General features: G+C 36.5%; 1 protein-coding gene across 2 annotated transcripts; it reads left to right on the top strand.

The window, feature by feature from the left end:
- Positions 1-622: 622 nt before the first annotated feature.
- Positions 623-12,383, top strand: ranbp3 (RAN binding protein 3). Of its 2 annotated transcripts, XM_022757982.1 has the most exons (17): positions 623-668; positions 2,799-2,854; positions 3,722-3,758; positions 3,862-3,939; positions 4,029-4,100; positions 6,234-6,299; positions 6,494-6,586; positions 6,785-6,894; positions 7,276-7,395; positions 7,845-7,945; positions 8,049-8,124; positions 8,234-8,330; positions 9,567-9,691; positions 9,786-9,906; positions 10,584-10,726; positions 11,292-11,493; positions 12,039-12,383. In XM_022757982.1, the coding sequence occupies exons 1-17, from the start codon at positions 647-649 to the stop codon at positions 12,080-12,082; spliced, it is 1,563 nt and encodes a 520-aa protein (XP_022613703.1). In that variant the 5' UTR covers positions 623-646; the 3' UTR covers positions 12,083-12,383. The 2 variants fall into 2 exon arrangements, with proteins under 2 accessions (XP_022613703.1, XP_022613704.1); XM_022757983.1 differs by lacking the exon at positions 6,494-6,586.
- Positions 12,384-22,925: the final 10,542 nt, after the last annotated feature.

The following is a 22,925-nucleotide window of genomic DNA, read 5'->3' as shown; positions in this document are numbered from 1 at the left end:
TCTGGACATTTTTCATCTTTTTATGTGGTTTCCTTTGCTTATGTGCTGTGAGCAGAATTTCATATCTGCACAGCACGTCCCTCTCCTGGCAAGTTGTCTCCTTCTTCAGTGCTGTGGGAGTTCATTTGTTGTCATTAACGATGATGACAACTGAGTTAGCTATCTCCATGGACTCTATAATCTGAGGAAGGCTGTGGGATGTGTTTGAAAGGTCCAGAAATAGCTAGTAAAAGGACTCTGAGTTGGGATTGTTTGTTTGCTCTTTTAACGTCAATAGTTTAGTTTTAGTAGTTATGTTCTGTGTGTCACTCATAGCAGGTAACACTTTTTAAATCTATTATCACACCGTGGTATAACATTTCTATAGGGGCCTAAGGAGTTGCTGTAGTCGTAGGTTAGGCTTTCCAAGCAAACTTTAAGCTGTTCCATGGGGCTGGTTGAAATATGTTTAATTAATAAGATATACATTGAGATAGGCAAGGGCACAAAATGTATTTGTGGCTCACTGAAGGGCACAGGAGATGGCAGTGGGTTGCCTCACAGACTTAGTGAACGGTGACAATATGCTCTGTGCCACTGAAAACGGTTCAGCCTCGGCTTGTATTATCTGCGCGGTGGGTTGTGGGTGTGTGAGCGTCGAAGTAAAATGGCGGACTTGGCAAACGAAGGTGAGTAAGTGGCAGTATGAGAAAAACAATACCGCTGCTGTGGCGTTATAAACGGAGCCAGTATACTGTCTGCATATTTGATAACTGAAATGAAACTACATGGCTGCTTGTTAATGGTGAGTTCCGGTGAATTATGAGCTTCGCGGCGTTTACAATACTACATCGTTAGCAAGCAGGCTAACAATGCTAACGGCTGGGCTGTGTGTAATACCTGGAATGCCTCGGAACGCCCTCGAATGCTGCCTGCCACTAGCTGGCTTACCTTCTAACGCTAGCACCCGGCTATTTATAGTTGGTGTGTTTTGCCATTTGTGGTGAGCTAAATGATTTAATGTGGGTATAAACATAAGCCTGCATGGCCAAAGATGAAGGATCTGCTTCCAACACAGCTAATGTACAGAGGCAATACCAGTTTGTTGCTTCGGTTGATAGGAAATGTTTACATTACGGCATTCTTCTTGTTATTTAATGTAGTTAGCGCTCAGTTGCTTGACGCTCATTTAGGCGCGTAGAAAGAGAAACGTCAGTCAAGAGGCAATGCTTTTGTGCAGTCAGTGCTTTCTTGGCATTTGCTATTAATTCCGCTCAGATTTGCTTGTCATCATGTCGATCTGTTAACTGAAGGGGAATTCAGCTAGAATCTTGGTGTCCTTGCATGTCGGGCAAGATGACTCATGCGGGATGGAGCGCATTAGCAAGCTAACTATAGCAAGTAAGCTAAGCTACTGCTTAGCTTCTGCTTTAAGGAACAACCTGTGGCGCCGAGTATTTGCTGGAGCGGGTTGTATAGTGTATATGCTAGCTGGTTAACATAAGCCGGGAACATTTCGGGCTACTTGAATTTCTGATGTGAATATCAGTGTTGCACGCTAGATTTCTTACATTCATCAGCCAAGATAGCTCACTGCAAGCCGCCGAGAGATACAAAACTGGGTGTTAAATTGTTAAATATAGGTCACACAACGTTTTCATGTTTTCTTCCATTACATGTGAATCATACATAAACAGACAGTGTTAGCCTTGAGGGTTTGTGATTGAGACGCTGAATGTCGGTTCAGTAAACAATCCTGCCTGTGTGCTGTCGTCTAGTTGGCTATTACCGCATGCATTTATGTCCCGGCAAGGCTCACAACGACAACGATGCTACACCTGCTCAGTGTAATAGGCCCAACCCAGACAGAGGAAAACCTTTGTCTGCTAACGTTATAGGATTACACATCTTACAGGGGTTACCGTGTGAAGGTAGACGCATTAAGTTGCCTGAGGTGAATTTAAATTATTACCTGGCCTGACTATTGTTATTCTTGTTGGTTATGACGATAGCTTTTAGCAGTAATATGATATGTGTGAGTAAAATGAATGAAATCTCCCTTTTTATTATGAAACTAGTTATAGTTACTGTTTGACCATATGGAGTGTCTGACAGTTTGATGGTTGTTTGATACATGGTTATTTACACATATGTCTTTGCATTTGTTTTATTTCGTCACATTGTTTTGGTATTTTAGGATTGTTTAGTTTAGGTCAACATTAAGTGATCTCTGTCTTCTTGGTATTCCTAATAGGATTGCACGATTAACGGTGGTATATTCTGATTGCTTTTGACTGTCTAACATTGATTGAAATTAGACATTGATCATCATATAGAAGTTTATTTTCTCAAGTCACCCTGGTCAGATTGTTTTCACAGTTCCCTCTTTTTATAGTATAGGTTTTGACCCAGCTAAACCTGACATTTAAATAAACTGTAACAGTTGTTTTACCTCACCGTAAGCATCACCTGATGTATCTTATAAAGGCAGCGTAAGTTTGAGAAACAGAATTTTTATCTGTCAGACAGTCTGTATGATATAAAATGTTTTGTATGACTTGTGGCATCATTTGGGATGTATTGCAGTTCCTTGAAATTTGGTGTATAAGTAAGTGCTAGACTGCTGATTAGTATTGATGCACATAACCTTCTAGGCTTTATCAACAGTAATGCTGTCACTGCTTTTAAGGGGAAACTCAAGGCCAAATAATGAACATGCCATGAGCTTACCTATTTTGTTTTCAACCATAAAGCATGAATATGATTGCTTTTCACCTAAGTTAGTGCTTGGATGACTAGCCTACATCTTCTCTTAACAGACAAGCCTGCCATAGCGCCTCCTGTGTTTGTTTTCCAAAAAGATAAAGCACAGAAGGTAAGTTTCACTATGTTATTCAAGTATTTATCATGGCTGAAAGCTAATGTTATTATTTTGCTGACCACTTATGCTTAAATTCTGGACTAAATTCTTGAAAATCATATATTGCAGATGAGTTGCTAAATTCAAATCTGTCACTATTAGCAGAATTGTTAACTAGAATGAATTAGGAAAAGTCAAAATGCACTTAGTTGGCAGTTTATTAGGTACACCTAGCTAAAACTACTGCAGTTTAATACAAGTCTTGAATTGAATTCTACCTTTATGAATGTTATAATGTTCAGTTTTTGTTTGAATTGTTTTAAAGAGGTGTGGATTCAACTTTATAATAACTTTGGAGTATGTGGTTTGTGGTGCTATTGAATTGTATTGCATCATACAGAGAGTTGTTTCTGTTTTTTAGCCTACCCTCACTGATATAAATAGGGTGGAAAATAATAGAAACACCTGCCCGTATATTGCAATACAGTTCGACAGCTCCACTCACTGCAGCCTCCAAAATTATTATGCAGCTGAATCAACAGCTCTACAAAACAGTTTCAAAACAAACTGAACGTTATAACCTTCATGGCAGAAGGATTTATTGCAGGGCTGCTGTATTAGATTGCATTAGTGTCAGCCAGGTGTACTACATTAACTGCCAACTGAGTGTATGTTGACCTCATGTCAAACACATCTTGCTTGAATTGATACCACTTTTCACCTTTATCCATTATTGCAGCTCCAGACAGAAAATCAGTGAGCTCAGCAAGATGCAGCCTAGCGTTGTTTCTTATGTGTCCTTAATTTTTTAATGATTGCAATGGTGAGGACTATTCTTTTGGGAGAGAGAAGAACTAAAAGACTTATTGTGTTTTCTTTAAGCGATCTGCGGAGGGCTCAAGTGCAGAGGATGGAGAAGGTACATCTAATGTCCAAACTGGCCACGTTTTAAAAGTTAATATTAAGTTTCTCAACAATTTTTTAAAACTGGAATAATACTAATATTTTATTGTCACTTTCAGATTCAGATAAAGATGAGGCAAGCTATTGCCCCCCAGTGAAAAGGGAAAGGACCTCATCATTCCCACCCCCACATTCTGGTAAGGGCACAGGGTGACTAAACTTGATTATTTGTGGTGTACACATTGATTTGTATGCTGACTGCAATGCCCGTCTGCTTCTTTTGCAGTTCCCAAGAACAATGTATTCATGCCCTCAAGTTTCTGCCAGTCTCCTACTGGGAACTCTGACTCTGAGCCAGGTGAGACATCTAGACTGTCATTAGTTTCTTTTCACAACTTAAAAGGTCCATGCAGTAAAAAATATTTGTTTCAGGGGTCAAACTTGTAAATCTTTTTTAACAGTTGAGGACAATAAATTGATGAATTGACTAAGATTGCCCAATGACTATGTGTCAGAAATAATTCTTGTGTTTAGTAGTTCATCAGTGTTTGCAAATAAGATGTCAGTGAAGTTTTGTGTATTCTTTGCCTGTAAATGCAAAAATGTGTGATTACAAAATGCAAAGTACAGCTTCCACAGGTATGATTGGATTTGAGATGTGTGCTATTGTAAAGTTGAAATAAACAAGATATTTACTTTATTTATTAAATTAAAGACTTCTTCATGATGGGAACATTATGACCTTGTATGACCCACGACCATGCCTGTACATAATGTAGTTCTGTTCTGCATTGTGACTGTTTGAACTGCCAAGTTAAGCCAGGAAAAAAGTTCTGAGTTTACCAACCAAATTTTTTATATCATTATTGAGGGGAAAAAGGCACAGTTTACCTTGATATTGTTAAAGACACAGGGTTTATTATTATATGATTTCTTGGTGTCGTGTGCTGGTAGTTGGCTGCAATTTGTGTAGTACTCCTGAACACGTCAGAAGAATGGTTTATATGGATTATAAGGCAGTTGTGTTTTGTGCTGGTGGGCCACTGTGCCTAATTTTGTATAGACCTCACATGTAGTCACGGTTCCCAGATACGTTAGTTTGAAATTTGTGAGAAAATCTTTCTGTGTCTGTCTCAAAAAAAAAGAGCATTGGGTTTGGGACTCTATTTTGGCAGTACAAGTCGGGGTCAGTTTGATGTTAATTGGATGTTGGTATAGAATGAGTTTGGGTCTCAATTCCGTGCCAGTGCCATCTTTTTGATGTGGTTTGGGTAAAACTCAGAATCAGTCACATTTATCACACATTGTTAGTGTACTGGTCACCATGTATGACAGAATTTTTGTTATGGTTCACCACATGCATTTCATCAGAGGGGACATGCAAAACTGATCAGAATCAATGGCCAGTGAGGAGTTTTTGTCATTAATATTTAAATAGACAGTGGTGCAATCATTTAAAACAGAATGAGATTAACACTGGGAAGAAGGCAAGATGAGAAATATATTAATTGATGCTTTTTGCAAAGAAAAAAACACGTTCTGAGATTTTCTGAAATTATTACTAGAGCAGGACTATGTTTGTGTAAGATGTGTTTAATGTTGGAAAAATGAAATATCCCATCAAATTTTGCTTTGGATTGATCTTGTGGGTTTTTTTGTAATTAATGCAACTGCTGTTTCTAGTGTCTGGCTATAATTCTTATCACCAGCTCAGTTTAGAGATGCGTGGTGGGGGGGTGATGTCACCATTTAACACAGCTTTACAGAGAGGACTGGGCATCAACTTGAGCAAACAGGGTATAATTGATAACCACTTCAAGCTTATTACATGGAGTCCTTATTTGAAATTGAAAACAAAGATGAACAGAGCAAATATGAAACATGATTGGTTGTAAAACTACTTAGATGCAGAAGTTCAGTAACTATTGCAGATGGAAGCTCTGCAAAATAGTGGATGTAATAATTTCAACCTTTTATATAACTTCCAAGCTGGTAGATTTGTTCATTTGGATAAATTGGACTTTTAAAAAAACTGTTTTAGATTGCTTATGTGGTTGTTTTTTTATGATTGTACAGCTGTGTTTATTAAAATGAAAATAAGGTCTGGGCTGGGGGGATGAAAATGAAATTTCATTTAACATCAATGTTTGCTAGACATGGGAATGGCCTCATAAATGTTGAGGGAAAAGGGCATGCAGCTTTTACAAGTGCTTTAGGTTTTCTGCTTTAGCACTGATTAGGGCCAGGTCATGTCAGGCTACTAAAGCCACTGAGATGGAGAGACAGAGGTAGAAATAGATCAGAGGCCCTAGAGCCCGTCACGTTATGGCACAGGAATTGGATCGCAACACAACTCTTGAGGCTCTACAAGCGTTGCTGTGGTAACTGGCACTGTGGTTTGAAAGGTGCAAAGACAAAAGGAACATACCCTTTAAGTTGCTGTGTAACTCTTTTTTTAATGTCTGCCTTCTCCTGTGCTCAATCTCACCAGAGGAGAAGCCTGTGGGATTCCGTTTAAAGCCACCAACTCTCATACATGGACAGGCACCAAGTTCAGGTTGGTGTTTGATGTTTCCTTTCTTCATATAATATTGTCTCACAATGAGTTTATTGAAATGGAAAAAGGGCTTGAACAGACTTGCACCCTTTATATGACCCCTCAGAAATGGAAATGGTACATCTAGTCTTGAACTTGTAGACCCAAAGCGCCTTATTATTTAAAAAATATAAGACAAGTTTTGTCTTTTGCAGGTGTCCCAAGTCAGAAACCCAAGGAGCAGCAACGCAGTGTCCTCCGCCCTGCAGTTCTCCAGGCGCCGCCCTCTAAATCACATATAGAGTCCAGTGAGTTAGCTTAGAATTGCCCGCCTTCATTAGTTGATACTTGTAAAACATTCTCTAAACATTAAAATCTTCTTAGCCTGATGATTCATTTAACCTTGAATTGTGTGTTTTCTGCCTGTGCCTTACAGGTTAAATTCCCTTTGGGACAATGAAAAAAAACAGTAAATTATTTTTCTCCTGTCTGTCTGTACATTTAAGATTCCAGTTGTGGAACCAATGGCGTGAAGAAGTCATCAGATGGACCACCTGCGACCCAGTCCCTCTTCCTGAACAACACAGAGCACTCGGCCACCCTGGCCAAGTCACTGGTGAGTGGTTAAATCTCAGCCTGTTTATAATCAAAGGCTTGGTATTGAAAAACAATGCTGGTCAGTTCACTCCAGGCTTTGTTTAAGGCTGCAGAATGTGTGGGAAACCACTGAACTTTAGTTTCTTCACGGAAGAGGTGAAGACTTGTGGTTATTTCTGGGTTCCTCTGAAATGAGGAAGTATACTGAATTTTGAACATATTTATAGCAGGTTAAGCAAATGTTAGACATCAAATGGATCACTGTATTATGAGTGAAATTAATTAGTTTGAGTTGTTTTCTTTCTGCTCAGGGGTGCAAAGAGTAGTTGCTGTAAAACTGGCATAAAAATATACATGTGAAAATGGATAAAAGTTGACTTTTTTTTCTTCCTTATTTCAGAAACATGAAAATGAGGAAGATGGAGCAAGTGATAACAAAGATGGAGGTGGAAGAGAGAAAAAGGAGACAGATGTAGCAATATCTTTTGTGTTTGGTCAGAATATCAAAGACAGAGCAAAGGTTTGTTGTTTTCTAATTTTTCACCTTTTTTTTTTTTTTTTTTTTTTTTTTTTTTTATATATACCTGTCTGTAATATGCAGTGAGTGGGCAAACCTGAGGCAAAAACATATGACAAACAAAAGACAGATTAAAACACTTAAAAGTGGCAGTCAGAGGAGGGGCTTCTACACCTTTCCTTGAGATTTCACCCTGAATAATGAGTCTCAGTTCCCTAAGAGAATTTCCCACATTTGGTTTTTGTAAATTCAGTTCCTGATAAGAGGTGCATTTCCTTGGGTGTTTTTGTACAATGTCCACTATTATACAGTTGTCGTGGCCAGTCTGGAACTGTTGTGGTAGAAATATGTGAAAACGATTTAGACAATTTGGAAATGGTGACTTTTTTTTGTCTTTAAGCTTGCTTTGTGCATGATTGCAAATTTAACAATTTGATTTTATTTTTCCCTAGTTGGAGGAGAACAGTACAGAAGACAAGTCAAAGGATAGTGTGCCACTGGACTCTCAATCAGAGGGCACTAATTATTTCTTACAGTACATCTCTACCCCAAGGTAATGAAATTGTGTCCTCCTTTGAGTATTTTTAGAAACTCATCTTCATTTATGATTAACTTCATCAACTCTCTAATGTTTTTTTTCTTTCCTCCATTTTCAGTTCAAAAAATGCCACAAACAGTACAGACAGTGGGGCAAAATTTGTTTTTGGGCAGAACATGTCTGAAAGAGTTCTGGTGAGTTATACAGTTTGTTGCATAGATGGTCTGCCTTTTGTCGAATTTGAAAACCCATAATGAGTGAGCTATGAACAAGTTCCGATGACCAGCTTTGTTGTATTTTCAGAGTCCCCCCAAGGGTGAGTCCTCAAATGAGGAAAATAAAGAGGTTTCAGCTACCCCTGCTTCAGAGCCCTCATCACAGGAAACCACCCCAGAGAAGGGTAAAAACACAACCCACCTGATTACTGACAAAATGCTTAGTGTTTGGCTAGACTCTTAATAGATTCAAGAGACACTTGGCTTCACTCCAATGACAACCATAAACAACAAAAATGAGACCTGGAGCGGTAAAATAATCAGTTTAACAGAAATGCAGCACTGAAATAATAATCCAAACTGAAATAGTCAGTGAAATATGTCTTCATCTATTGGACAAGTTACATTAAGTCTTTTAATATCAGCATCAAATTTAGTTGGGAATTGGTGTTTGATTAGTGCTCCCTAAAGAGCTGTGGGTGTTATAAATATTTAATCTGTAATCTGAGATACAAATTCCACACCACCAGTGATATATCCCAGCCATTTCCTTTAACATTAAGGCAGTTTCCTTTGTGGAAAATCCCTCGGAATTGTGAGAGCTGAAGGACTCGAGTAACTTTTAGTTACATATATTTTCTCACAAAAGAGTGTACATAACTGCCCCTCTTCCTTCCCATCATATTCACATCTTATTTACAGTGAATGCAAATAACTGATAAATAGAAATAATGTGCAACAGAGAATTTTGTCACATTTGCATGTGGAGTGAATTTAGATCACTATAAAATATCACCTGCTTGTTACATTTACAAATGTGAGAATACTGTATGACTTGGTTTGATGAATGTGTTTACTGAAATGGAGGCCATGATTATATATGTATTATATACAGCTTTTTTTGTTTGTTTTTAAGAGAATGACATTACCTTTTAGTTTCATATTTAGCCAATTATGAACTTCAACACCAAACCAAGGTCAGTATTTTAACATAATTGCCAGTAGTCATGTTATTTGTGCAATCTCATTTGGTGAGATAATACTGAGCATACAGTTCGGGGATTGACAGCGACTGTCCATGTTGCCCAGTGAAAATGAAAAGAAATTCAGCATTTCTTAGCTGCTGCGTGTTCAGGCATTCGTTTATGTGAGTGCAGTGGTCAAGTGGCTCTGCAAATGATCTGCAGCGGCCTTTACAGCTCTGGTGTAAGTGATAGACTGCCACTCTGAGTTCTTCATAATCAGCCTACAGCACTGGCTAGTTCAAAATTTTTGCAAAAGAATATTGTTTTTGTCTCAGTACAAGAACATGGGAAAAATAGCAGACTTCTTCACACATGAATTGTTGATGAAAAGCTAAGTGACCTAACATTGACAATCGTGCAAGGTGCTAATTTCTCACCTTTGTTTTCTCTCTCCAGTGAACAGCGTGTCAGAGTCTTTGGAGGAGTCTGCAGCAGCGTACACCAAAGCCACAGCCAAGAAGTGCATCTTAGAGAAAGTTGACGTCAAAACTGGAGAAGAATCAGAAAGCAATGTTTTACAGGTAGAGGGCGGCTCCCTTAATTTCAAGACATGCAATAAATAAATGTGGCAGACAGCTATAACAGTCCTTGTTTGTCTGCACTCTTTTCCCACAGATGCAGTGCAAGTTATACGTTTTTGAGAAGACTGCTCAGTCGTGGATAGAGAGAGGTCGAGGTTTGCTGAGGCTCAACGACATGGCATCGACAGATGATGGCACGCTACAGTCTCGTCTAGGTACAGAAACATCTTCTTTTTTGGGGGGGGGGGGGGGGGGGGGGTTCTGATTGGTTGTGTGTGCAAGATAGATATGGGATTATAGAGACAGATGTGTAACACTTATCTAAACAATGAGTTCATAGTTGTAACACTTATCTAAATAATGAGTTCATAGTTGTGGTCTTCATTGCCATAGTTATTACAATGCGTGATGTTGAACACAAGGGGGAGCCCTTCCCCATGTTACACACATATGGACTAGACGCCACAGCATGTTTTAAATACACTGTATATGTATGATTGTGTAATATATTTGTTCATCAGCTAGACAAAAAAGGATAGAAAACAAAGCCCTTTTATCTCTAAAGTTTAGATTTTTGCGTTATTTTTTGCTTTACCACACTTACTCCAGGCCATATTATACTTCTTGTCACTGTATTTATGTTGATGAATTTGTAACTGTAAAATATTGGCAAATATAAACATTCTCTGTCACCTTGGAAATGGCACTTTGTGGGACTATAGGCCTATAGTCTGCTAGTGTCTTTTTTTTTTTTTTAAATCTTTCATGACGACATACTGCACTGAGATCATAGTCAGGTAGAATAATATGGACTGCAACAACGGTAAAGCAAGTAGCTGCTTGGGCCTGTTGTTCATTGCTCTTGTTTGTGTTTGTGGTTGAACTTTTCCAGTGATGAGGACCCAGGGCAGCCTTCGGTTGATCCTCAACACTAAACTTTGGCCCCAGATGCAGGTGGACAAGGCCAGCGAGAAGAGTGTACGAATCACTGCCATGGACACAGAGGACCAGGGGGTCAAGGTCTTCCTAATATCGGTATGTAAAATTTTAATTCTAAGCTAGGGCTATGCAATATTTATGTTCAAGCTTGGGTGAGATTTTAGTCTTTTTCCCCCCCTACGCAAATGCAAAAAGACTAAAGTATAGGTTATTCTTTTAAAATTATAGAAATGTACTATTAGAGGTTTCAGTGAAGTGGAGCACAGACCTGAATATCTCACTGTCAGCACAATTAGTACTTCTTGACTAGTTACAAAGCTTTACTTGAAGTGAAAATAATCTTTTTGTGCACATTTTAATAACTCGATTTCCATTTTGTAGACTTTCTACACACTGGACAAAACCAAAATTTGAATTGACTTTATTTATTTCATGTGTTGCTTGTCCATACATGACACTCTAATACCATATTTAGCTAAACTACTAGTAATGAAATTCAACACTCCCTGCTCAGATGTTTCACATTAAAAGCCTTCCAGTGGCTCAAACATCACAATCCCGTGTTGGAAGCAATGTAATGAAAGAGTATGAATATGTTTTTTTTTTTTTTTTTTCCCTTCAGTGTGGCTGACATGTCTGTACCCATGTCTCTTTTCTTCAGGGTAGCTCTAAGGACATAGGTCAGCTGGCTGCAGCGTTACATCACCGTATCTTGGCCCTGAAGAGCAGGGTGGAGCAGGAGCCTGAGACCCCAGCAACAACCATCCCTGAGGCCGAGGTACCACAGTCGAATGAGGACGACAGTGACGAGGAGGGCAATGCCTCTGCCTCTGCTTCTGCTTCAGCCTCCACTCCTGCTACAAGTCAGTAATTTTTATTTCTTAGTTTTAGTTCAATTAAAGAGTGTTTGTTTATTTTATTGTCGCTTTAAAAGCTTTTTGCTTGTTTGTGCCACAGCCATTTGCACTGTGATATACACTCAGTTGGCAGCTAGTTAAAACTAATGCTGTCTAGTGTTGATTCCAATTCTTGCTTATTTGAGGCTGCAGTTTGTGGTAATGTTGAATTGTATTGTACAGACAGGGCTTCTATTATTTTGTTGAACCTATTTATATCAATGAGGGTAGGCAAAATAACAAACACCTTTCTATATAACATGATGCAGATCAGAACAGTACCGCAAACTACATTCTCTAAAATAATCATGAGGTTGAATCAATGCTGCTTAAAAACTATTAAAATAAAAGATTGAACATCATAACTTTGATGAAGGAGGATTTACAGGACTGTTGTATTAGACTGCAATAGTTTCAGCTAGGTGTACCTAATAAACTGCCATCAGTGTACATGTATTCAGACCACTAGCCCACAAGCCATTTGTCAACCTGCTGTCACTCCCCTCCTGCAGGTAATTCAGAGGGAGGAGAGAGCCAAGCAGCAGGAAGCACATAGCGTCACTCATGGACAGCCTGCTAAGATGCTGCTGTTGAGGCATTTTGCTGTAGGCACCTCCATGGACACCCCTTGACCAACATGGGTCCTCCAGACCAGTACTTTTGGATATTAGAAGTCTAGCTCCAGGAAATAACCCCCTGTGCCGGAGTGTCTCACCCAACTCGTGCAGTTCATCTTCTCTGCATTCAGCGTAATATCTGGAGTCGTTTCTTCCCTCCCTCTCCTGTTTTGTGTTTTATTTTTGTTTTCGAGTATTTTTTTCCTCTCCCCGATAGCAAAAATAAAGACTTCAAAGCTTTGGTTTGGGACTTTTCTGCTCATCATATTGATGAGCGTAAGGGTGTTTTCCTCTACATTTTAAAGTATGGCACATGTTAAGACTGCAGTTTCTACTTTGGGACCTTTTTACTCACTCTACAGCCGTACCTCTGGACGCCACACATCCAGAGGAGCTTCATTCACAGTGTATTTGACTAGTCATCCCGTCAGTTGTTCCTACATCGAGTCCAACCTCCCCCTCCCCCTCCCTACCAGTCTGTGCGTTAGGTTTTGGCAAATGTAATTTATTTTGGGCCATCATTTTCATGAGGCATCTCAACACATATGTGCTGTTTGTAATGGCTAGCCAAGACCACTCAAGTTGTCATTAATAGCAGTTTCTTATATTTCCTATTGACCTATATTATAGTGAATAAAAGACTGAAACAATGCAGTTTCTGCTAATGTGAGTTAATGATGGGGACAAAAGGGCAGAAGGATTCACCTCAAAATTTTCTCTAAATTAATAAGATGTGTTAGTCATTCACCTTGTGTTTTTTATTTCCAAAATCAAGAAATTTAACTCATCAGTCTACATTCTGCATGTAACTGTTATTTCTGTTTTTTTTGTTTCAGCATCCCAAGGGTTTATTGTGTTGATACATTTTTTTTATTTTTAAAATATACAAAACTTTTTATCCATTTACATTTGGTAAACATGTTGGAATGAAGACTTAACTTCATGTGTGGAAATTTGAGTGATAACTGTAATACCCTTTGAATGTCATGTACATTTGAATATATCATCATTTAGTAGCGCACCATGTTTTCTCATCTCCTCCAACTGCCCCCTTTACAAAATAAACCATTTTGGACTGACATCTGCCATTTTTCCTTCTGAAATTTGATTATGTCAAGATCCTGACTTAAAAAAAATTTTAGGGTAAGACAGCCACAGAGTGTGATACACTTCAGCACTGAAAGTCTCAAGTAGCTGTGTTAAATTGAAATACCACAATAAGAATTAACAACCAAAGAAATAACAGATTTCAACCTTGAACAATGCATAGAATGAGTCATTCATCTGTTTTGTACTCATGTGTTGGGTCTGACTGCACTGAGCAGGAATCATCACACTAAACCTTACCAATATACTGTGTGCATCTGGCACAAGGTTATGAATATTTGATGCATGTACCTATTGTAAAAGTCCAACACCATCTATACATCCAAACCAGCTGCCGCTCCAAAATTCTCCTCCTTATCTGCCTTTCTGTAGTGATGCAGTAGAAAAGTGTTTTTCTGCAGTGTCACCTGTAAATGACTGCAGCATGTCATGAAATTCACTAAAAAACAATTTCTGACCTTTAATTTTTTAGACATTATAAAACAAATCGATCTGCATAACTTATAGGGAGGTTTTGCCTGAGGCCTTTAAATCCAACACATTGGTTCACCTCCACTTTCACTACATGGGATGTCTTAATTTGAATTTTAATGAGACACTGATGAAAATTGGGAAAGTAAATCTTTACTGTATATTGGTGAAGTCGCTTTGATGCAGGCGAGAAGTGTACTTAAAAGTATACTTTAGCCAGTTTTAACATACTGAATTTATACAGTTGCTATTTTTGTATGCAGTTTCATCATTAACACAAAATAGGTATCATTTGCAAAGATCCTCAACTCACTGAGTAATTTCACAAGCTTAAAAGTGAAGCCCAATCAAAGACGACACTTTGATAAAGTACAGCAGAAATAAGCAAGCAAACACTATGTATGACTTTTCTAAGCACAACTTACCAAATGCTCTAAAGGAAGAAAAGAGAAAGTGGCATACAAGACAAAAAAACCCCAAAATATATTGTATTGTATCCAAAAAGTGGCACAGATTGCACAGATCTGGACCACTTAGAGTTAGGCTGAGACGCACCGTAATAAATTTCAAATGGAGCTCAGAATTTAGACTGGAAACAAATGTAATCCTAATTTCTTTTGTTTTTTTGTGTGTGAGAGTAATGAAGCTGTATGTTTTTTTCCCAGAATGCCCTGGACTAAAGGCATGAGAGCACCACTCTACCTCAAGGTTAAAACTGAGTTGCAGGCCATCACTCACATTTAGGGTCAGTTTAGAGTCCCTGACAACAGGCAGAACATGAAAACTCATGATACTGGTGAGACAATGTCAAGCAGAAAGGACAGAGATTTATTATTAATCTTAATAAATCATATGATACACCTTTTCTCCAGTCAGTACATGGCATGGGTAGCCTACATGGGTAAAAACTGGGGCCTGATGCTGTGTTTTCACAGTCACTGCAGGAATAAAAGGTGTTCTGAAAAGCAGATACCAAACACTATTTTAGTCCAGCCTCTGTTCTTTGTAAAAACCCTTGCAGGTTCCCCACAGGCAATAACCAGATTTATTTACCATCCAGCTTCTTCTTCTTTGCTACTTTGTTGACATTTTCAAACAAGTGGGTGGGCTGACATGCTGTGGGTAAGTGGCTGCCAACCTTTAAACTCATGACCTCTTAATATAAAGTTATTTCTACATGTGGCTCCTCAGGGTGCATGTCTATAAGCTGAATCCTAAAAGGTAAAACTACACAGAATCTCACAAAAAAGCAAACATTAAGTCAGTGATAATCCCCTAGATCCATCTTGTGAACCTCTGGTGGGCCTCACCCCAGATTAGGAACCTCTGTTGTAGGTGCCAAAAAACTGTACAGGAACAAGTTCTGTCTCTCAGTGATTTACAGTCCAGTATTTAATGGTTTACATCTTATCTAGGTACATAAGCTCCCAGGTTTGAGTATTTGACTTACAGTATTGTTCACAACTTAGCCTGACTGTAAAGGTCAAAAATACGTAATCTTGAAATGATATGCTGGGGCGTAGACAATTTTCGCAATATGCTTTATTTTAGACCATGAACGATTTAGTCAAATCGAATTTGAAATCACAATTGGCATTAAAGTTCTTAAAGTTTTACAAAAAAACCCCAAAACATTTCTCTTAACTTCTGCTGATACTTTCCTTTTTACTTTCTTTCTCTGTTTGCTGCTGTTCCTCTTGTCTTCTTTTCTGCTCCAATATTTGCCTGCACTTTTCTGCTTTACAAACTAGAATCACTTATCACTGTCAGATTCTGAACTTTGAATGTAATCCTTGTCATCAGTTTCTGTCTGCTGAAGTACACAAGTTACAAGCAAAACAGACATGAACCCAGTTAGGCGTGCTGGTGTTGGCATTAAATGTTTAGAAACTAATGGTAAAAAAAAAAACAGATCTTATCTCTGATTTCTATTAAAACTCCAGCCATAATTGCTGTTATCTCTAAACTTTGAGCTGATTAAATAACAAACAATTAGCAATTAACATTTGCATTAACCTTTTACCTGTCAAGGCTTCAAGCATAATAGCTAATGCTAAAAAACAAAACAGCTTTTCATCAAGTTCAAACAATCAAAAAATGACATTCAACTTAGAAAATTTACAATGTCTATACTATCATCATGAACTGTGAGCCTTCAAAGCATTAGATTTTGCACAATTTCATGATCTTTTCAGCTCCTTTAACCAATTTAAATAAAAGTTAAATAAAGAGTAAAGAAGCAAAACTGGTTCTCCTGTGTACATTCTGAACACTGATTGGTGCTTTCCAGATGAGTTTGAAGATGGAACATTTTCTTTCCTTCAAATTATAGGGTCAGTAATAGATTAAAATAAAAATAAATCCAACAAAGAATGTTAATAACCTGTCAAAGAATAGGCTCATGTAAATAACTCATTTTATATAGGTCACAAAATGCAGTCTGGCTGTTCTTGCCTGTCTGTTTATGTGTGATGGAATTTTTTACTCTTTGCCAAAAGTATCATTACGAGATAATGTATTTTTCCTGCGCTATAAGTTCATGTGGAATTTTGCCCAGGTATAATTCATCTTTATTACAAGTCTTTTGATTATCTTTTAATAGAGCTCTTGCCAGTGGAGCTATGAACAATTTGGTTTTTGATTTATCATTTAAAATTGTTTTTGCCTATAAAATATCAGAAAATTGTGAAAAATGCCCGTCCTAATTTCCCATAATCCAAAATGAAGTCTTCAGATGGCTTGTTATATCTGACCAACAGTGCAAAACCTCAAGATATTCAATTTACAGTCATATAAAACACAAAAAAGAAACTGCTACAGGCAAAGTTTTCAAATTTCTGCTTAAAACTGTTAATTGTTTATCAAAATAGAAGGTCAAGCGAAGAATTTCTTTTTAACCACACTGCGGCTAGCATTGGTTCTGTCCCTGAGAGCTCATTTGTATAAATGGTTGTTTCAAAAAATAACAGATTATACACCTCCACCAGAATTACTACTGGACCATACATTTGTCATCATAGTCTGCCATAACCATTTATTATTCCTACCTTCCCCTGTTATCTCCAGACCCTATTCTCTCTCCCATTTCCTTTTGATATTTTGTAAATAGTATTCTGTATATTGTCATTCGTATTATTTTCATTATTTCAAAGGCTTCTAGATAAAAACCTGTCCTGAGGAGCAACACGTTCTGACTATAATTTGTGTTGAAAACTAAGCAGATAGGGTTATAAGGTGCATATTAAAGTGTTTTACCTAATGTCTTTACACTGTTATATTGGGATCAAATTGAGATTTTTCTCTCTTCATGGGATGAAGCCTGTGATGTAAAAAAAGAAAACTCACTCCACTCTTGCAGTCTTTGTTCATTTAGGACCATTCTCTCCTCAAAAGTTTGTTACAAAAGGAACTCAGAACCAAGAGTTAGCAAAATATTCAAAGCTGGTCGTACCTGTTCAACAAAAGCATGTTGCATAGTAACACAACTGTTTTTCTGAATCATTTCCTTTCCTTTCATTGTAGGCTTTATGCATCAGGGTTATATAGGGACAATAACGAGCATGGTAACAGCAAATTCACCATGTGTTGACACAAGTATTGAAGGATTAGCGATGCTTTATGGTAGATCTTCACGATATATGTGGCTCCTAACTTTTATCAAAAGGGCAAAAAAAACAAAACAAAATAGTACATCAAAGGGAAATGCAAATATACAACCCTTTAGAATTAGGCAACATCTGCCTGCTACCAGTTGTCACAGAAAATCACTTCAGTGTGATTTTTCCTTCTATGAAATATTGAGGTCTGTTTATAAATTATCATTAATCTTTAAGCATCATAACACACACCTGAATAATATAAATGAAACAACCTACAGTTAACAACAACAGAGCACTTAAAACCACATGACAAAACACAGGTTAAAACAGCAGTGTGAAATTTCCTACCATCACCGGCTTATCAAAGTCCAATTCCCAGATGTGTTCAACCTAATGGGGGATGCAATGGGTGAGATCATGTTCAGGTGTTTCTGTCTTCCTTGTCTTAGGTTAGTTTTTAACCACCAACTTCTCTCGGTTGTCTCCCTTCTAGTTTGGGCTAACTTTAGCATTGCAGCCTTATGCCCTTATATTTGCACCAATGTCAATTAATCTCAACAACTTCGATGGATTGGCATTACATTTTATACAGACATTCATGTTTCCCAGAGGATGAAGCCTAAAGACATCAGTGATCCCCTGACTTTTTGTCTAGCACCATCAAGAGGTTCACATTTGTAGTTTTGAGTGTGTCAACAACTATTCCCGCTCAGAATAATTTTGGGCATCCCCTGACTTGTCATCTAGGTTACCATGAGGTCAATAATTTAATTTGTCCAATACTTTGATTTATGACCAAATACCTGCAAAACTAAGGACACTCTTATCAGCCTCAGCTGATAGTCAACAAGGCGCTAAGATAACTAAGACTGAGATGGTGAACATGGCATCAAGCACCACAGTACCTAAAAGTAAAGCCTCAGAGTGCCTCATTAGCATGGCTGTATAGCTCTGGTTTAATATATTTGTCTGGAGGCACTAAAATTATGGTCACCATAAGTATTTAATGTTAATTGGGGAACAGTAAAAATTTTCTTTGATGTAGCTGCTCAAATAAAATATTCTCCTCTGCCTCTGCACAGAATTAATTTGTATTGTTTTGGATCAAATGGATATTCACACTGTGTTTTTCAACCCATTAAATGCAAATGACACAGTGTAGAATTGCATTACTTCAGACCAGGTGGAAGCTGTTGTAAAGTGATACCTCTCAGTTGCAGCAGGCTTCTGAATTTCAGTAGACTTGGACAAGTTTCAAGCCTATACATGTCATGATGTCAGAATGAGAAGCACCTAATATGCATTGTTAAACTTGTAAAGGACCAGGAATGAATCTCTTATGTCATTAGTCAAACAGCTTCTTTTAAGAATTCCTTAGGCACGGAGAACAAATTACACCTGCTAACTCTATGTTCATTCCTCTTCTTCACCCAGCTGGCTCCAGTGTTATAACTCATTGAGAGTTAAAAGGGAGTGCAAAATTCAAATTACCAAGACGCCACATTTTTAAGACTTGTTATCACCTGTGAGCTGAAGCATGTGTACAAAGGGCCGATCTGGAAATGAGTCATCCAGTTTTAGTCAACCTGGGAAGTTTTGGCAACGCTTTAAGGGCAATCATGTCAGTGTGGATTAAGTTCAGAAGAAGAAGTTGATCAAAGATGGTGATGAAAATACTTAAAATGAGAATTTGTGTGAGTGCTCAGATGGAGATGGAGATGGAGTGGATGAGGAATGTTGTTTTTATATCAGTGAAGAGAGGTGAATATATCAAAGTCATATTATAGTGGTCCTTCTGAGCAGCTTGGGTAAACAACAAGAGCCACATAAAAAACAACCATCAAAACCAGAGTAAGATTTATGTGATCGCCCATAAAGAACATCTGATTATTCTTTGTGTCTTTTATTTCCTTAGAAGGAGTCAAGTAATTCCTAAGAGGGGCACATGACTTTGTCTACTATGAGGAATTTACAAGAAGCATCCTCCTCCAGGATGGAAATGTTGTATAAATAAAATACGATTACTAACTGGAAAGAATGAAGCGCATGACGTGGATTTTACTTAAAAGTCCAAACCTCACTTAACATATAAATAAATAAATTACTCAATAATCAGATATGGTTCCATGCAATTATTGCAGTCTGAGGACATTCCCAGCGTTCAAGGATGTTGACGAGACAGACACCAGAAACAAATGCTTTGTCTGTTTCGCATGCTGATACCCAGGTAATATTTATCTGCTGACATCACATTTAAAATAAGTGATATACATTGAAACTCGGCCTTTAATTATTCAGCTGGTCAGAAAAGAGTGTTAGCTGTTTGCCATGCATATGAAAGTATGAAAAATTACTATTATCTAGCAGCTATTGTGTGTTCTTGAAAGCATGAGCCTTTTTAAAGTTTGTCTGTGCAGTCACATAAACTGCTGAAATGAGACATCTCATCTGTCCTTTCTATTCTATGTTGATTTCAGATTAAACTATACAGTTTACTTATTAAATTATAAATACTCCTTCCAAACAAGGCTTGGATCGCCAAGTGGGCAAAGAGCCTTGCCTTCTTACCTCAGACTTTCAGGGCCACATATTCATTGTGTGTCAATGGGCTTATGGTTATTTGATTGACTGCAAACTTACTTGGGGATATTTACCACTAAAGAAAAGTATCACCTGAAACAATAATGGCAATAAAGGGTAATTTAACGCCCTGTTTTCAGTTAATATATTTAATTTTGTTTTATGCATGTAACATTTTGAAAGCAGGGATTTTACCTTTAATAGAGTGCTTTTACAATTAAAGTTCTACTTTTAAATAGCTAAAGGATATGAACTTTGAATAAGTACATCTAGAAAAGGATCTGAGATGTGACATAGCAATTAAAATTTTACTTTTTATTATTTTGCTATTATTTAATGTTTCATTTGATTATTTATTCAACTCTTAGGTTCATGTACACAATTGCAAAAGATGGCCATATTAATCCAAAACAAAGAGATTGACTTTGTAATGCCATCAACCAAACAGATTATTAACATGTAAGATCTGAATTTACATTCAGAAATTCCCATACACAAATGTAATATATGTAAACGTGTCGAATTGTGTTGAATCATGAAATATATGTACGAATATGTATGTAGTAAAACATATATGTATGTAAGGCATAGCCTATATATATATGTAAAAATTACAAATGATCCTGTTGGAAATTGGAACAGTATCACATATGTATTTTGTATTTGTACATCTATTTTTGTATTTTGTATTTTGTACATGTATTTTAGTATGTCTGTTTATAATTTAAACATATGTAACATAAATATGTATCCACCCCAAAGCCTTTTCGTATATATTCACATTAAATGTGTAAATATAAAAAATTGACATGTATGTTTAAAGAAATTATTAAGAAAATAATATACAAACACATAGAACTTTAATAAGCATGTTGTTTTGAAGAGGAGTATATCATATATGTTATGAAAATATAACTTCATATATCCAGAAAATGTATATATATCATAATAATATATCCTCTTATATGTGACATACATTATGTAATAACATCATTCTTGAAATACGGACATGTATATATATGTTATGAGTCATACTATACTAAGGCATAAAATGTCATACTATAGTAATGCAAAAATATGTCAAAAAACGTCATAATATATTAAAGCATAAAATTGAAAAAACACGTCATAGTATACTAAGACATAAAAATGTACAAAAATGTCATAGTATAGTAAGGCATAAAATTGTCAAAAAACGTCATAGTATAATAAGGCAAAAAAAAGTCAAAAAACGTCATAGTATAATAAGGCAAAAAAAAAGTCAAAAAACATCATAGTATAATAAGGCAAAAAAAAGTAAAAAAAACATCATAGTATAATAAGGCAAAAAACGTTATAGTATAGTAAGGCATAAAACGTCATAATATAGTAATGAATAAAATTGTCAAAAAACATCATACTATAGTAACACATAAAACTGAGCTAAAACGTCATGGTATACTAAGGCATAAAACGTTATAGTATAGTAAAGTGTAAAATTGAAAAAACATGTCATAGTATACTAAGGCATAAAAATGTACAAAAAACGTCATAGTATAGTAAGGCATAAAAATGTACAAAAAACGTCATAGTATAGTAAGGCATAAAACGTTATAGTATAATAAGGCAGTAAATAGACAAAAAACATCATAGTATAGTAAGGCATAAAAATGTCAAAAAAGGTCATAGTATAATAAGGCATAAACGTCATAGTATACTAAGGTATAAAATTGTCAAAAACGTTATAGTATAATAAGACATGAAAAAGTCAAAAAATGTCATAGTATAGTAAGGCATAAAATAAAATAAAAAAGATGATTGCATAGTAATACATAAAAATGTCAAAAAGCATCATAGTATAATAAGGCATAAAAATGTACAAAAACGTCATAGTATAGTAAGTTATAAACGTCATACTATAGTAAGGCATAAACATGTCAAAAAATGTCAAAAAACATCATAGTAAAGTAAGGCATAAAACGTAATAGTATAATAGGGCATAAAACGTCATAGTATAGTAAGGCATAAAAAGTAATATTATAGAAAGGAATGAAAAAGGCATAAAATGTCTAGTCTAGTCTAGTAAGGCATAAATTTAAAAAGAAAAGATGATAGTATAGTCAGACATAAACATGTCAAAAAAACGTCATAGTAGTTAAGGCATAAAATTAACAAAAATAATAATAATAATAAGGCATAAAAATGTCAAAAAGCATCATAGTATAGTAGGGCAAAAAATTTAAGAAAACATCATAGTATAGTATGGCATAAAAAGTCAAAAAATGTCATAGTAAAGTAAGGCATAAAACGTAATAGTATAATATGGCATAAAACGTCATAGTATAGTAAGGCATACAAATGTCAAAAAACATTATACTGTTTTAAGGCATAAAATGTCATATTATAGAAAGGAATGAAAAAGGCATAAAACATCATAGTATACTAAGGCATAAACCTCATACCATAGTAAAGAATAAAAATATCAAAAAGCATCATAGTATATAGTATAGTATAGTATAGTAAGGCAAAAAAAACGAAAATGTGGGGGTGTTGTGTGGCGTAGTGGTCTAAGCAGGTGCCCCATGTGTAGAGGCTACAGTACTTGCTGCAGTTGGCCCCGGTTCGAGTCCCGCATCAGACAGCCTTTGCTGCATGTCATTCCCCCTCTCTCTTCCTCCCCATTGCCTGTCTCTCTACTGTACTATCAAATAAAGGAATAAAAAAGCCCAAAAAATATACTTAAAAAAAAATAAGACATGAAATTGACAAAAACATCACAATATAGTAAGGAATAAACATGTCATACTATACTAAGGCATAAAAATGTCAAAAAACATCATATTATAGTAAGGCATGAGAAAGGCATAAAACGTCATAGTATAGTACGTTATAAACGTCATATTATAGTAAGGCATAAAAATGTCAAAAAACATCATAGTAAAGTAAGGCATAAAACATAATATTATAATAGGGCATAAATAAGGCATAAATAAAAAAAAAGATGAAAGTATAGTAAGAAAAAATGTGAAAAAACGTCATAGTATAC

Source organism: Seriola dumerili, unplaced genomic scaffold, assembly GCF_002260705.1.
Source record: "Seriola dumerili isolate Sdu_G_001 unplaced genomic scaffold, Sdu_1.0 BDQW01000291.1, whole genome shotgun sequence".
Classification (NCBI taxonomy): domain Eukaryota; kingdom Metazoa; phylum Chordata; class Actinopteri; order Carangiformes; family Carangidae; genus Seriola; species Seriola dumerili.
This window is presented reverse-complemented; position numbering and strand designations above follow the sequence as displayed.

Coding starts and splice junctions, on each gene's coding strand:
- ranbp3 (XM_022757982.1), top strand. CDS start 647: ATGGCGGACTTGGCAAACGAAG. Junction 669..2,798: donor GGCGGACTTGGCAAACGAAG/GTGAGTAAGTGG, acceptor TTCTCTTAACAG/ACAAGCCTGCCATAGCGCCT. Junction 9,692..9,785: donor CAGAAAGCAATGTTTTACAG/GTAGAGGGCGGC, acceptor CTTTTCCCACAG/ATGCAGTGCAAGTTATACGT.